Raw genomic sequence first — 16,580 nt, forward strand, 5'->3', positions numbered from 1 at the left:
TTGTTCATTTTACAAATATTAACAGATTATGCAGACAGCTAAAGCTCCGGGAACAGATGATGCAGTATTAGAGTTGTATTGTAATGATGTCAATCAATGTTCTGGTGGTTATGGTTTTCCATAATGTACGGCAACAGCCGTTAATCAAAGCACCTGTTTAACAAACTCCAATGTGAAGAAAAGTGAACTTTGTAGCTGCTTCATCAGCCGCTGTTTGTTTTACACAGTGAAAATCTACAGTAAAGCAACAGAAGTAAAGCTACTATAAAACATGGCAATGAAGTGTTAACTTAGTCTGACACATGTTTAAATTAGGCTGCTTGCTGACAGTAGGTCAATGCAATAGAAAGTGAGACCACTTTGCATTGACCTGCAACACCTGCAATAAACAGGGGTGAGTCTATAGGGAGGCATGAGGTGTACTACACAATGTTTATTTCAAAGCTTTCATAACATTATTTTTCAGATCAGATTTAAAGTAATAAATAATATATAATAAAAGAAAATAATATATAATATTATATTAATGGAACTCTATTAACATTTTAAAATATAAATATAAAAGATTTTTTTCCATCCTGGGAAAAATTTGTTATATTTACAGAACGAAATGGGCCAGTAAAGTTCTAAGCCACTGAGTTGGGGCTTTTAGGTTGGACACTGAATTATTATAAACTAAAATTAGTTTAGGTTCCATGTCTAACTTATATTATTTGATAATAACATATTTATGATCATTTATTTATTTATTTTTTAAATTAAATTTTAATATGGCATGTAAATACCGATGTCGTATGCAGTAACATTATTAAAATACTGTAATGTCTAAAATAGAAACCAATGAGCAGTTTATTTTGACAGATGTGTTTTTTCTTTTTTCAATATTTGTTATTGCTCATTAGAAGGTAAAAGTATTTCTTATCTGATTACTCGATGGAATAACCAATAGAATACTTGCTGCTTTGCATTCTGATGTATTGTTTATGTGATCCTATTGTCCCACATCGGGTTTTTAACTGCATCAACAGGTAATATGTCTGTGTGTCTCTTACCGTAAATGTTGGTATTTGGTATAAATTAAAAATTAAATGTATTTAATTTTGGCAAATCATTGTTACTTCTACCTGACTTTTCACTTCGTTCTTGTGAATTGTAAACTGTTAATTGTATTGCAAAGTACAGTAATTCGAACTCTTTTTTTGTTAGTGGTAGAACAAAGCTTGTGTTTCTATAGCATGTGTGCAATTTTTGTGTGTTTGTTTGCTTATGGTGCAAACAAGCAATTCACAACACCTTAAATCTGCCTCACACACTTTGTATTGATTTCATGCCTGACTACATGATGTGTTTAACATCTCCTGTGAAGCACAATGTCGCAGAGAAATCCATGTTAACCCAGGCACAACACTTAAGTGTGCTGAATTGAAGCAATGTACAGTCATGTGAAAAGAAAAGTTTTTTCTCCACAGTCCTCTGAGAATCTAAGTACACCTTTACTGCTTCCATAGGAATTAAGAGAGGAAGTAGCTGTTAGGTGCTGCTAATCAAATGTGCTTAATTAATTGATCATCAGCAAGTGTGATCACGTCTATAAACGAAGAAGTTTTGGTAGCTTGCTGGTGTGGAGTATTCAGATACGTAACACAATACCACAGTCCTCTCAAGAGTGGAAGCTTCCACAAAGTCATCCCAAGATCACACAACACTCCAAGAAACTCCAAAAAAATCCAAGAGCTACATCTCAGACCCTTTCCTCAGTTAGCATTTCAATAAGGAGAGATCACTTGGAAGAAATGATCTATAGAGATAAAGAAATTAATGTATTTGTCGATTAGAAATCAGGGCAGAACAGATTTGGGACAGGACCCCCCAGAGTCTAGATGCTGGTGGTGGTGAAGATGAAGACTGAGGCTTGAATAAAGCTCTGGCTGAGATGTCTGAGGTGGAGATGGGGAGAAGGTGGGTTACACGAAAAACAATCTGAAAGGGAGAATGACAGAGAGTACAGATTTAAACCATGCAAAGCAGAGCTGATGTGCTCAAAGAAGGCAGGCGAGACAATGATTGGACTAGAATAATGATGTCAGTGTTGAGACTGACACCGTGGGAAAGTGGTTGACGTGTAAACAGAAAAGTACCCAGTAAAGCTGCCAGATGAGTGATTACAGATCTTCCTTGTTGAACATGCATATAAGTTTCATGCTAATTATTGAAGTTCATGAGAGTTCAATTAGAAAAAGACTGAAGAAATATTGCTTGCTTGTCAGATTGCCACAAAAGAACCTCTGAAAATTCCTCCACAGCCATGTGAGAAACTGTTCATACCAAAAATGATTAGTTCAACTCATTGCTGCTAAAAATTGATCTTTAACCTGAATCAATTTCTCACAAGAATGCAGAAAGTCCTAAGAAACTGTACATGACCCAATTCGGGTTTCTCCATGGCTCAAAAACAGACAATCACAACCTCAGAAGAACATGTGCTGAATGAAAAAACAAAACAGAAATATTGTTTGCCAAAGATAATAGTAAAATATACACATACTTCCATCTGCTGTGGTGACATTAACCACTGCCTTAGATGTATTATAAGCTCCGTTGGACACTTGTAATGACACCAGATATGTGGTACTGGGCCAGAGGTCACTTATCACTGCAGAGGTGATCTCAGGGGTGAAAGTTAAGATCAGACTTGGCTCTGGAGACTCCACTGTGAGAAAGAAATATTCCACTTCTCCCTGTAGGTCTTGTAAAGCTAAAATAGATATCAAGAGAAATGGAAAAGAGTGATAGGTCAGTGAAAGTAAAAAGATACTTTCAGTCTCTGGTGTCACTTTCTTTTAAACAGACAGGACAGCACAGACATCATACAATAAAAGCATGACCCTGTGCAAGACGCTGTGAGTTTCAACACCTCTCCTGAACAGTGTGTAAAAGAAGAAAGTTAATCTTACATGGTTGTGTCCAGTTGACCTGTATAGCAGTGTGATTGATAGTAGAGGCAGACAGAGATGGAGGGTGGAGGGGAACCCCAGCCATGGTCACTGCTGTAACGATCTCTCCTGACGTGTTTCCCACATCATTATGAACCTCTAACTGGTACTGGAAACGGGTGAATCTGTAGAGATGCAGCATCACTCTTTGTAGTGCAAACATTAGTTTAAACTGGAAATCAACCACATACTGGTAGAATAAAGTAAAATATGTTTATCTGATAGTTGTGCTAAAATAGTAACTTGTATTTCTTCTTGCATCACATGAAAAAGTCCTGCCAAATGAAAAGTGCTGACACACTCAAAAGTTTTTCAGTTTACTCCTTGAATAAAGCACAGTGGAGACATAAACCCAGAGCTGTTTAGCAAGCACGGTGGAAAAAAAAGTGCTTCCACCAAGTGCCAAACTGAGATTAGGGGACGCTGTGTGAAAAACAATTTAATTCTTTGGGATATTTGCTTAATGTATCTTTGAGCGGTATTAAAAGATCGGCATCAGCAGCAGCTCGCCGATCGGCTCTGCACACACGGTTTGCTGCAGCGCTGCCGTTTGCTCTAGAGCTCATTTCAGTAATCTCACCTGCTTAGGCCTTTATCTTGGTAGAACAATTTGGTGCCGGAGTAAACATGGAGCCAGCGATGGAGATCTTCGGAGGGGGGTGGAGACTGGGCTGTTAATGTGGGAACTGTGGTGATGGCCAGGGGCTGGTTGGTTTTACGTCTGAGCAACTTGTATCTGAAAGGGAAATTTGAATAAAAGAAAACACACACACACACACATACACACACGGTTGGATATTTAGGAATCCATTAACTCCAACATTAGCTAATTTGAGCATAAAGACACCTACTGTACCCTCTGTACACACAAACCTGCCCATGGATGCTTGCAGACACACACACACACACACACACACACTTAAACGCACATTTTCAACTGGTTCTTATCCTTATCACTCATTCCCTCCTCTTCTATTCTTCTTTCACTGCATCTCATCCCTCCCTCTCTACACCCCTCCATCCGTTGTTTTTTTTTCTGCGGGGTTTGTGTTTTCCTCTCCCTACAGTGATGCTAATTTCTGCTGTAATCAGAAGAGAAGGGCTTAATGCCGCCTTGTAACCAACCCACTTAGACAAACACACAGAGCTGAGCAGAGCAGAACAGAGAGACAGGCTCATGCATTTTAATCACCCGCTAGGAAAATGGACCTTTATTTTAGGCCTAATCGCCGACAGACTAGAACAGGACAGAACAAAATGAACCAGAATGTGCATTAGGACTGAGAAAACACTGATTAAAAAATGCCGAACACTTAGCTCATTACCAGCACACTCATGTTAGCAGCTTGTTAACGTGTTCCTATCTGCTTGTTTGCTTAAGTTTTTCAGCAGCAATTGAACATCACCAGAATGTGTCTCTCATTATCGACATGCTGATTTTAGTTCTTATAGTCTGGTTTCCAACTTTGGGCTAAAGCTAGCTAATGAATAAAAACACAGGGGTAAGTCAGATTATGTAAAGTTAATGGTGGTTACACAGATTTGGGTCCTTCACATAATTAATGATGTACTGATGTTTCTGTGCAGGGCAATTTAAAGAATTTCCCTTTTTTACTTTCTGTTCACTTAGTTACATTCCTATGGATTATACGACTGATCCATAGCATAAATGCTGATTAAATGTTCATGTTTTTCTATTAAGTACTTTGAAACAGAAGATAACAGCAAAAAGGTCCTGGGTTTAATCCAAAGGCCATCTGGGGTCTTTTTGTGTGGGTTTGCACGGTCTCTTTCTGCCTGCATGGGTTTCCTCTGGGTACTCTGGCTTCCACCCACAGTTCAAACACACGCATGTTAGGTTTAACAATGACTATAAATTGACTGTTGGTTTGATTGTAAATGTGAAAGGTTGTCTGTCGCCCTGCAACAGAGTAGCAACCGTCCCTGCCCTCTGATAGCTCCAGCCCTCTGTGACCTTAAACTGACAGTATTTTAATGGATGTAATTGGTTTGTATTGCTTCAAAGCAGCTACTATATTGCTCAGGTGGAGTGGCTCTTAGTTTATATGTGTGTTGTGAAACAGGAGGGGTATCCAAAACAAAAAATCATAACTTAATTTAATAGTAAAAGCAACAGTTCTTTAATATGTTTAAAATGACTATTATACTTCTGCTGCTACCTCTAATGTTTTTCTATAAAAACTTTATGACGACTTAGAAGACTATTTAGGTGCAAAGTCTCAGCTTGTCAATGTTGGTGACAATGACATTATAAAAGTTTTTTTTCTGCTTCATATAATTTCATATAGGAATGGGTCAGTTGACATAAACCTAACCTGATGTTGATGTAGAACAGCACCTCACATATCCAAATGCCACATTTGTGTGCTGGATATTATCGTGTAAGCAAATGTGGACTTAAAGTGATATAAGACATACATTTTTACTTTGCCATCACTGGTTAAAAAAGGGGGCAAAAAAGAGATATGGATGTTACCTTATATTAGGTCCATTGGGCCTGGTCGGTGGTTCCCATGAAATGGCTAGGAAAGATTCACTGACTGCTACTACTGATAGCGGTGAAAGCCCTTCAGGTCTTGTGGGTAATGTGGTAGCTTGAGTTGGCAGGCTTTCTGTGCATCCCCCAATATGTCCTCCACCCTCAGAGCATGCTAACACAGTGATACTGTAATTTGTATATGGAACAAGGTCCGTTACAGTGGCGTTAAGCTCAGAAGTATTGTTAGTGCTGAATGTGATACGGGGTTCTGGGAGGCGGATCTCATAGCTGTGAATTTCTCCATTAGGAATAAGAGGGGGTGACCATGTGACCTGCAACACAAAAAATGGTATATGATATAAGCATTGTGTTTCTCATGGTATATTCAGATACAATTGAACAGTGCTGAGAAAATTTGTCTAATCCTTTCCAACTGCCATGCTGTCCTAACTGACTGGGCATTTAAACGTTCTCGATAGGAAGAAAAAAAAAGCTTTTAGATGGATGAACTACAGGAAGTCATGATGTAGGGTGTGTGTTTATTTATGTGTTCTTGCAGCGTGTGCTCGTGCAAAGATGCAGACAGAGTGCAAATGAATGCATGTGTCTTCAGGTGTGACACTAGTCACCTGCATAAGTGAGAAAACAGTATTTAGGTGGTCACTCTGTCTCTGTGTGTGTGTGTTGAGCTGTCATGTGGGTAAAGATAACCTGACTTTGACTTGAGCAGAAGATGCCTTTCATCACATTTAAAACAGGGCACACAGAGACGCGCGCACATGCACAAACACCATGCTAAAATAATGAAAGCAGCTGGTAATGGAATTGCTGCATGCAAAAACAAAAGCCTGCTGCTGTTGAGCACTGCATCTGATTTGGAAACAGTTCAGTCTGTCAGCATTTCAGGGTGAGGAAGAAGGTAACTGGCACACACACAAATGGTAATACACACACATTTACTTACAAACACACTCACGTAATACGAAATTACAGCTTTCTTTACGATGATATTTTGTTGACGCATTCACGTATAAACACACACTGTAAACACATACACACTTGCGAATTTATGAACTGTACAATCTAAAACACCTACATACGAACTGTCATGTACAATAACTGATCAGTTCAGAGCTGGCTGAGACTTATGAGTTTTGGTGATTAAGTGGTCACTGTTGATGAGAGTATTATGAATGAATGTCAAGCATAATTATTTCTCATGCAACCTTGATATTCATTTAACAAGTGACACTGTGAGGTTATACAGGACACACACAACACACTCCTAGTAACACATCCACTAACACAGAAAGACACCTACCAACACACACAACTTAAAACACATACACACAACCACATATGGGCAGGGTCATTTTGAGTTAGGTAGCTCATTTCCCAAAGTGCGTGTTGGGTGTGCTTTGTGGTGGAAGTCATTTACAGATTGAATAGCTTGATGTAATCTGGAGATGGTGAAGACAGCAGAGACCCCGAGCTGACACAGAGCAATAGGGCTAAGGCCAGTACAGAATGTGTGTGTATATGTGTGTGTAGAGCAGGGCGATATGGCCAAAAATATTTATCACGATATATATTTGAAAATTTGCGATAACGATATAACTGACGATATAATTGATGCAAGACAAAATACAACTCCACAACATTACTAGCGCAAAAAGACAACCTTCCATTTATTTTCACTTAAACAAGAAGCTGGTTTTTATGTACATTAAAGCTTCATAAAAATGTAACAGTGCAAATGCAAATTCCTTGCTGAAAATTTAACCAAAAGGCATTTCCAGTAGAAATGGGCTGACATATCCTGAGCATAACCATGTATAATATCCACTGAAGTTAAAAAGAGGTGCTTTGTGTAACATAGTTAAATAGAGTTGAAGTTAAATCCCGCTAAATGGGACATTGGCGCCACCTACTGTCGAAAAAGTGACCCTGCAATATTCACAAAGGGCAAGGGATTCTGGGTAATCCTCAGAATAATGGAGGATTCCTGCGAGGTAAGGAATGCGCAAATGTCGTGGGGAGGAAAAATCATATCGCAGGCTGTTAAAGTAATACAGTCTGACCCGATTATTTTTGTTGTTTATACATCATTTGTTGCGGGTCATTTCTCCAGTCTTTATGTTGAACTGAGTGCACGTTTATGTGAGATTTCTTTATTGGGAGGAGAGGAAACAAAATGGGAGCATAGTTAGCTAACTCTGTTGTTGCTTTCCCGTTTAGATTTTGTGCTGATTGCCCACGACATTAAAAAGAGAGCATTCTAACCATTGCCTTTTTGTCGTGAATGCAGGTATGTGACTGTGCCACACTGTTTAGAGAATTTACATTGTTTCATGTACAGCTTTAAAATATATTTCTATATTCCTTTCATTTGGGAAATTTAACATGCAATGTTAATGGTGTTGAAGTTTTTCTATTTTGGTTGTATAAATTTACCACTATACGATCACACTGCAAGTGGAAATGTAATCCTCAGAATAATGGAGGATTCCTGCGAGATTTTGTGCTGATTGCCCACGACATTAAAAAGAGAGCATTCTAACCATTGCCTTTTTGTTGTGAATGCAGACCAGAGAAGACACTACACAGAGGTCACATTGGTGCCGTGACTCGTTCGTGACGCTGCTGAATCGGGCTGGTGTCCTCTCGTCGCAGCATCATCGTGGAGCATCAGCTTCCTTATTGTTTAGTCTGTTGGGTAACGGAATCAAACTTTGGGGACTGTTGGACATACTTTTATATTGGCTTTGTATATTGCCATATTGTATTAAGTCCACCTTAGCTCTATTAATATTCTGCTAGATATGGATCTAAGTTACTCTGATGACACCCCAAATGTGACTCCCCTTGTTGTGGGTAGGGGCAAAGGGTTCACAACTGTTCCTTTTTCACTGGGTGACTGTCGGGTGGGGCATAGAGCAGCAGATAGTTCTTGTGAGCTGGTGGCTGAGTCGCAGTCAGTACAGTGCACTAAGTCATCTACCTCAGACCCCCCAATAACTGATGTGAGTCTAGTCGACCAAATGAGCGACATTGTGCAGCAAATTGGGCAACGCCTGGCTGATAGCATTCTGTCACACCTGACTACGCCACACACTTCGAGCCCTGCATGTGCTACATATATATGTCCTGAGGTGGCGCATGAAACAACAGATCTCCCCTCCAGCCGCTCACTAGATCTCTCTCAAGTCCAGCTGGTGGCTCCACGACAGGTTAAAGACCCACCTGTGTTTCGGGGGGAGAGTTCGGACTCATTGTCTGTTGATGAGTGGCAGGAAGCCATGCAGAGTTACATAAAGAAGAGTGCCATTCTTCCAGAAAACCAAGCTGAGGAGATTTTGATGCATCTGAGAGGCAGGGCAAAAGATGTTGTGAAATTTGGTGTGAGAAATGGTGGAATTGATGTCCAGCATAATCCACAAGCTATCTACAGACTTCTGCACAAACATTTTAGTTCCACCCAGTGCTCGTCTGTGCCCCTGGCTGACTTTTATTCCACCCTGCCGAAGGACCGAGAGGATCCATATGAGTACTGGCTGAGGCTGAACAAGGCTGCTGATGTTGTTGGCAACTGTCTTAAGGAGCAGGGGAAATCTTTTGAGAACTCTGGTGTGGAGGTTGCACACATGTTCATCAGACACTGCCCCTGCAGAGACTTGGCTCTTATTTTTAGAACCAAAACATGTGATAAATGGTCAGCTCGTGAAGTTCAGGAGGTACTGGATGAGTATCACCTGGGTAAGGGGTTCCAGTCTCCTCCACAGACGGGTAACTGTGTCTATGTGAATAAGGCAGAGGTTAGCACAAATGGTACTCCTTGTTTGGCTGACCACGAGCAGAGGCCAGCTGTGAGTCAGGATGGCTCTGCTATTGAGAGGTTGATCAGCATGCTAGAGAAGGTGCTGCTTCAAGGCCCAGGCTATGCTCGAGCTAATGCCAGGCGACAGAGTGCCCGACTGCCGAGAATACCGGGCTTAGATGACACACCATGTTCCATCTGCAGAGATAGCTCCCACTCCACACTCACGCACTGTCGGGAAAACAGATTGTGCTTCATGTGTCACCTACCTGGTCATTCGAGACGTAACTGCCCAGAGGGCAAGTGTACTCCTTCCAGTGGTCATCAGGGAAACTGAACGATCTGCGTGGAGGGGAGGACAGCGCAGATCCAGCAAGTAAGCCTCCCATCTTGGATGTGACTGATATTAATGATTATGACACTTTGTATTCTACTTACAGTGGCATTGTCCCGCCAAATAAAACACTGATTGCACAGGGCTTGCATAGGCTCTCAAACACTGATAGTTTATTCTACTCTGCAGTGACTACTAGTGGTGGACAAGTTCTTAAAGCATTAGTGGACAGTGGCTCTATGGCGTGCACCATAAGTGAGACAGTTGATGAGAAACTTTCACAATCGATACCTGATATTGAGAGACGTTCAGCTGAAGACGTTGTCATTGTTGGTTGTGGGGGTCACCTCGTTACGCCTTCTGCTATGTATGATCTTACAGTGTCAATATATGGCTTTAAGGTGGTGATTCCTGTTCTGGTGGTTCCGGGCCAGGCTGATGACATGATTCTGGGCAGCAATGCGATAAAGTGGCTTATTTCACAGTTAAAAATGACTGTTGGTACCCAGGATGATGCTTTCCCTCATTTGGCAACTTTGCTGTCCTATTCTGATGACTGTGGTGGCAGAGCAATGCCTCCAAGTTTCGGCACTGCAAAGCTTAAGAGACGCATCACCTTGCAGCCCTTGTCTGAACATTTAGTGTGGGCTAAGCTGCCTGCTCCTGATGCCTCAGCGGTGGGAAGTGCTGTCATTATTGAACCCACTCAGTCTCGATCCAAACCTGCACAGATCCTAGTGGGGCGAGTTGTCACTTCCTTGTTTGGGGATGGTTGGGTCCCTGTTAAAGTGGTGAATCCCTCCGACAAGCCCCTCACTCTCAGGAGAAATGCTAAGGTTGCTGATGTGTCCCCCTGTCTTTCTGTGCAGGACTTACCTGAACCTGTTCAAATTCGATCCAGTACACAATACACACAGAACTCGTCGCCCGCACTGAGATCAGAAGCGGAGATGTCACAGCGCTTGTGTGATTTGGGCCTGCAGGACCTGGACCTCTCGTCCTGTGAAGTTTCCCCAGAATGGAGAGATAGGCTGCTGCGACTCATTGAGCAGTATGAGTCCATCTTTTCAAGGCACAAAATGGACTGCGGTGAGGCTGCTGACTTTGTCCACGGAATCCGCCTGGTGGATGACAAGCCCTTCAGACTGCCATACAGACGGGTCCCACCATGCCATTACGAGAAGCTTCGCACTGCCCTAGATGAGATGGAGGAGTCAGGGATAATCCGTAAGTCCCAGAGTGAATTCTCATCCCCCCCTTGTCTTAGTTGTTAAGCCAAATGGTGACCTGCGCATATGCAATGACTTTAGATGGTTAAATGCAAGAACAGTTAAAGATGCACATCCATTGCCTCATCAGTCAGACGCCCTCGCAGCACTTGGTGGGAATGTTTTTTTTTCTACAATGGATCTCACATCGGGGTTTTACAATGTCAGACTCCACGAGGACGACAAAAAATACACGGCATTCTCCTCCCCATTTGGCCTTCATGAATATAACAGGATGCCTCAAGGCCTGACAAATAGTCCTGCTACTTTTATGCGGATGATGATGTCCATTTTTGGTGATGAGAACTTCACAAGTTTGTTGTGTTATCTGGATGACCTTATGGTCTATGCCCCATCCGAACAGGTGGCTCTTGAACGTCTGCAGATGGTTTTCTCACGACTTTCTGCCAACAACCTGAAGCTCGCACCAAAGAAATGCCACTTTCTTCAGCGGTCTGTGAAGTTCCTGGGACACATCATATGTGGTGAAGGTGTGAAAACAGACCCAAGTAAAGTGCAGGCTATAGACAATGTGGAGGAAGCAGACCTGATGGAGTCTGACGGGGTGACACCATGTGCAAGGAAAATCAGATCCTTCCTGGGGATGGTTCTCTACTACCATCATTTTATCGAGCGGTGCTCTGCAAAAGCTAAGCCACTGTTTGATCTTGTGGCTGAACCAGCTGCGCTACGCAAGAGAGGTAGAGGCCGTAAGCCTAAATTTAAAAGGGGCCACGTGAAGCTGTCTCCGGCTGACTGGACTGATGAGTGCAGGGAAGCATTCAAGGCCCTAAAACATGAACTTGTGCATAGTGTCACATTAGCCCATCCAGATTTTACTGCGCCCTTTCTCCTTGCAGTTGATGCTTCCTTTGACGGCCTTGGAGCCGTCCTCTCACAGTTGCCCCCTGATGGTAGCATCGCCAGACCAGTGGCATTCGCCAGTAAGACCCTGTCACACTCTCAGCTAAACTATCCAGCGCATCGTTTGGAGTTTCTTGCTCTGAAATGGGCAGTCTGTGACAAGTTTAGCCATTGGCTGAAAGGGAGCCACTTCACAGTGTGGACGGACAATAACCCGCTGACATACATCTTAACCAAGCCTAGGTTAGATGCATGTGAGCAACGATGGGTTTCAAAGCTTGCAGCATACAGTTTTGAACTGAAGTATGTCCCTGGCACCAAAAATGTTGTCGCGGATGCATTGAGTAGAGAGCCATTTGTCCAGTCGTGCATAGGCCACAGGCTAGTCACTGAACCTTATGCTGCCCTATTGAACCAAATGCACGGTCTGGTGGATGGGACTGTGCAGGATATGTTTCGGTGTGCTGCAAACTGCCAGTTGGTTGTGGATCAGTCTGAGGAAGGAGCTACAACTATCCTAGCTAACCCTCAAGGTTCTCTCTCGTCACAGGATGTTTCTGCTGTGTTGGCTGCACATGACACTGGTGGTATCAGCCATGTGAGAGGTGTGGGATCTGATATCCCTCAGGTCCCAACTATTGCCCGTCCAGCCTGTACGCCGAGAAGTGAACTCGCTAACCTGCAGGAACAAGATGAGGTTTTGGGCAGAGTTTTCTTTTATGTCCGGCGTCACAAGAGGCCCACCAGGCATGAACGTGCTAGCGAGTCCCGTGGTGTAATGAAATTACTCAGACATTGGTCCAGACTCTTGATTAAAGATGGTATGTTGTATAAGGTGAAGAAAGACAGGAACATGAACGTGACGATTTACCAGTTTGTTGTCCCAGACACTCTGAAGACTGAAGTTCTCCGAGGCATCCATGATACGGCGGGTCATCAGGGCCAAGTCCGCACCCTGTCTCTTGCAAGGCAGAGATTCTTTTGGACAGGGATGGAGCGTGACATCATCAATCATGTGAAAGGCTGTTTTCGTTGTGTGGTTGGGAAAACCCCAGAGCCGAATGACCGTTCCACACTGGAGAGCATTTGTACCACTGAACCGATGGAGCTAGTCTGCATCGACTTCTGGACTGCTGAACAGACTGACAAGAAGTGCGTTGATGTTTTGGTTGTCACAGACCATTTTTCCAAATTAGCGCATGCATTCCCTTGTAAGAATCAGTCTGCCAAGCAGGTTGCTCGCCGCCTGTGGAATGACTTTTTCTGTGTGTACGGCTTTCCCAGACGTATACACTCTGATCAAGGAGCCAACTTTGAGAGTCAACTCATTAAGGAGCTCCTGGACATGGCTGGCATCCAGAAATCACACACCACTCCTTACCACCCAATGGGGAATGGTATTGTCGAGCGATACAACAGGACCTTGGGAAATATGATACGGGCTTTGCCCCCTCAATCCAAAGCCAGGTGGCCGCAAATGCTTCAGATGTTGACGTTCTGCTACAATTGCACTGAACATGAAACAACAGGTTTCGCACCTTTTTTTCTCGTATTTGGGAGAATTCCTCGTCTGCCTGTTGATGTTGTTTTCCAGCATGTTCTCCCTGATGGTGCCGTTGTTGACCACGGTGAATTTGTCGCCCATTTGAAGCGTGACCTGTCTGAGGCTGCCCGCATTGCCAGGCAGAACAGCCGTATTGCCCAGGCTCGCCAGGCGAGGAATTATGACCGCAAGGCTAAGGGTGCGCCCCTCTCAGTCGGTGACAGAGTCTTGCTTGCTAATCGTGGTGAGAGAGGAAAGAGGAAGATCGCTGACAAATGGGAATCCACAGTTTTTGAGGTGGCGTCTGTGAAACCTGACATCAATGTGTACCACATCAGAGACCCTGTGACTCTCAGGGAAAAAGTTGTTCACCGAAACCTACTACTTCCTGTGAGTTTCATTCCTGCAGGAAACGAGTGCATACCAGTGTCAACCTGCCCCTCGGTTGCGGATAGTGGACAAGGTGAACCAGAACTTCCAGGTGATGTGCAGGATGGTGAGACGAAGACGGTTCGCTGGCTCATGCAGATGGACCAAGCAAGTGACAGGGACTCTGCGGTTGGTCAACCTGGTTGTTCTCTTGGTGCGGCTTTCAGCGTCCCAACCTCTGAGGCAGAATCGACTGTGGCCCCGCCTGCTGGGTGTGACCCGTTGGTTTCCCGGTTGCCCTCCCCTGCCCCCTCTATTGAATCTGTTGTGTCCCGGAGTGCCTCCTCGCAGCTTCTGGCGGGAGATGCTCCACATGTCCTTTCCCCTGAGCTTGTGACTGACACACGACTGAGTACAGGGGACCGTGTAGTGCGTACACAGCCACCACCTCTTTGTACTAGATCAGGTAGACCTGTGAAACCTCCAACACGTCTCATTTGTGAGATCAATGAACAACAGGTTGATGATTCAGTGTCGACAGTTGACTCCTTGTTTTCATTTGTGCGAAATATGTCTTCAGGATAGATTACTAGCCGTTTTGCAAATGTGCTGTTACTCAGAACGTTTTGGGTAATACCTGCGTGGAGCAATGTTCACATCATGGGAGGTGTATACGGCATCTTTCATATCTGGGTTGGCAGGGGAATTGGCCGCTCTCTTGCTTGCCTTATTCCATATGGAAAGTTTTTTTAACTGACTTGAACTATCTTGTGCTCCCACGGTCACACTGTTATGTTTTATGCATTGGAAGTTTCTGTTTTTCTGTTGTCATGCCCCAATTTAGCAGGATTTAAGGGGGGTGTGTGTAACATAGTTAAATAGAGTTGAAGTTAAATCCCGCTAAATGGGACATTGGCGCCACCTACTGTTGAAAAAGTGACCCTGCAATATTCACAAAGGGCAAGGGATTCTGGGTAATCCTCAGAATAATGGAGGATTCCTGCGAGGTAAGGAATGTGCAAATGTCGTGGGGAGGAAAAATCATATCGCAGGCTGTTAAAGTAATACAGTCTGACCCGATTATTTTTGTTGTTTATACATCATTTGTTGCGGGTCATTTCTCCAGTCTTTATGTTGAACTGAGTGCACGTTTATGTGAGATTTCTTTATTGGGAGGAGAGGAAACAAAATGGGAGCATAGTTAGCTAACTCTGTTGTTGCTTTCCCGTTTAGATTTTGTGCTGATTGCCCACGACATTAAAAAGAGAGCATTCTAACCATTGCCTTTTTGTTGTGAATGCAGGTATGTGACTGTGCCACACTGTTTAGAGAATTTACATTGTTTCATGTACAGCTTTAAAATATATTTCTATATTCCTTTCATTTGGGAAATTTAACATGCAATGTTAATGGTGTTGAAGTTTTTCTATTTTGGTTGTATAAATTTACCACTATACGATCACACTGCAAGTGGAAATGTAATCCTCAGAATAATGGAGGATTCCTGCGAGATTTTGTGCTGATTGCCCACGACATTAAAAAGAGAGCATTCTAACCATTGCCTTTTTGTTGTGAATGCAGACCAGAGAAGACACTACACAGAGGTCACATTTGCAACATTAAACTGCAGTGTGCAGTACGCATTTTTCGGACCATAAGGTGCACGGGATTATAAGGCACATTAAGCGAAACAAAGCAGTCAGATAAATCAAACTTTATTAAACTCATTCTTCTTGCTTCCTCCACTTCTGTACCATTGATTCATTAATGTTGAATTCTCTGGCAGCTGCTCTATTCCCATGTTGTTGCAGTATATTAATGACTAACCTCGTATAGTGGATGGATTATCTCAGTTGTTCTCCTGACTGAAGTTTGGTCCGTTTACAGTATCCTGCCATGCGATTGCATTTGTCTCTAACCATGAAGAACCTTCACGTTAACTTTTATAAGTGGAAAAGTGTTAGTGTTCGTCCTCCAGCTTCACTGTTTATGTTATGCTAACATAGCTGTGTCGCTAGCGATCACGTAGCACATCATTATATACCAGCTAGCCCAACTTCAGTAACCCTACAAACGTCACTGCTGTTTAGTTTCCTGTCTTCATTTATGTTGGAAGTGATAGCAGAGCTGTACGTTTGATTTTTTTCAGAAATCTCTCAGTCAGGACATGCAATATCATGCTTAGGTAACTAGCGAAACTAGCGAGCTAACTTCCGCTAGCTTCCTGCTAACTTCTAACTCCGTTAAATGTAATAACTTTTGTTTTCATGGATGCCTGGAAGTTAAACTTTATAGTTACACCTGGTAAAGCAGCAATGCTGATCGTTTTATTAAAGATGAAAGAATTTAGACAGTTTTTAACGCTCAGTGATGCTGCAGTGTTGTTTGACCTGAAGCATACGGAGTTTAGGACCCAGATTACTCCCAGATTTAAGAGCATCTTAGTCCGACAAATACGACAATAACAACGGCCGCTGGCATGTTCTGCAAAAAAATGTGCTTTGTCGTGTACCTGACGGACAAACACCAAACCAGTTCCACATCACTGAAGTTGCACCATTTTTACAAACCAATTCTGGTTCATCTGTTTCACTCAACAATCGGCCATGTGCGTATGAAAACAAAGGCACTGCGCATGCGCGTTTTACTCCCATTCTATCGCGATATTTCATTTTCCTATCGTTGCCTAACATTATACCGGTATTACCGTGAACGGTATAATATGGCCCAGCCCTATGTGTGTGCGTGCCTTTGTATATGTATTTTTGTATATTTAAATGGGAGAGAGACCTATGATACAGTTGGAAGTGAGAGAGAATAATGTCTAACATTATAGTGTATCTTTTTTCAGTCCTTCTTTTGTAGATTTTGTAGATCGTGACCACAGAATCA

General features: G+C 42.9%; 1 protein-coding gene across 1 annotated transcript in view; it reads right to left on the bottom strand.

Annotated features, from left to right (window-relative positions):
* ush2a (Usher syndrome 2A (autosomal recessive, mild)) overlaps positions 1-16,580 on the bottom strand; it is a 227,024-nt gene that overhangs the window by 75,170 nt on the left and 135,274 nt on the right. The window contains exons 54-57 of the mRNA XM_080885054.1: positions 5,491-5,825; positions 3,574-3,729; positions 2,955-3,118; positions 2,546-2,755 (exon numbers count right to left, since the gene is read on the bottom strand). Coding sequence (XP_080741180.1) covers positions 2,546-2,755; positions 2,955-3,118; positions 3,574-3,729; positions 5,491-5,825 — 865 coding nt within the window. The remainder of the gene's footprint in view (positions 1-2,545; positions 2,756-2,954; positions 3,119-3,573; positions 3,730-5,490; positions 5,826-16,580) is intronic.

This window comes from Rhamphochromis sp. 'chilingali' (assembly GCF_963969265.1).
Source record: "Rhamphochromis sp. 'chilingali' genome assembly, chromosome: 6".
NCBI lineage: Eukaryota > Metazoa > Chordata > Actinopteri > Cichliformes > Cichlidae > Rhamphochromis > Rhamphochromis sp. 'chilingali'.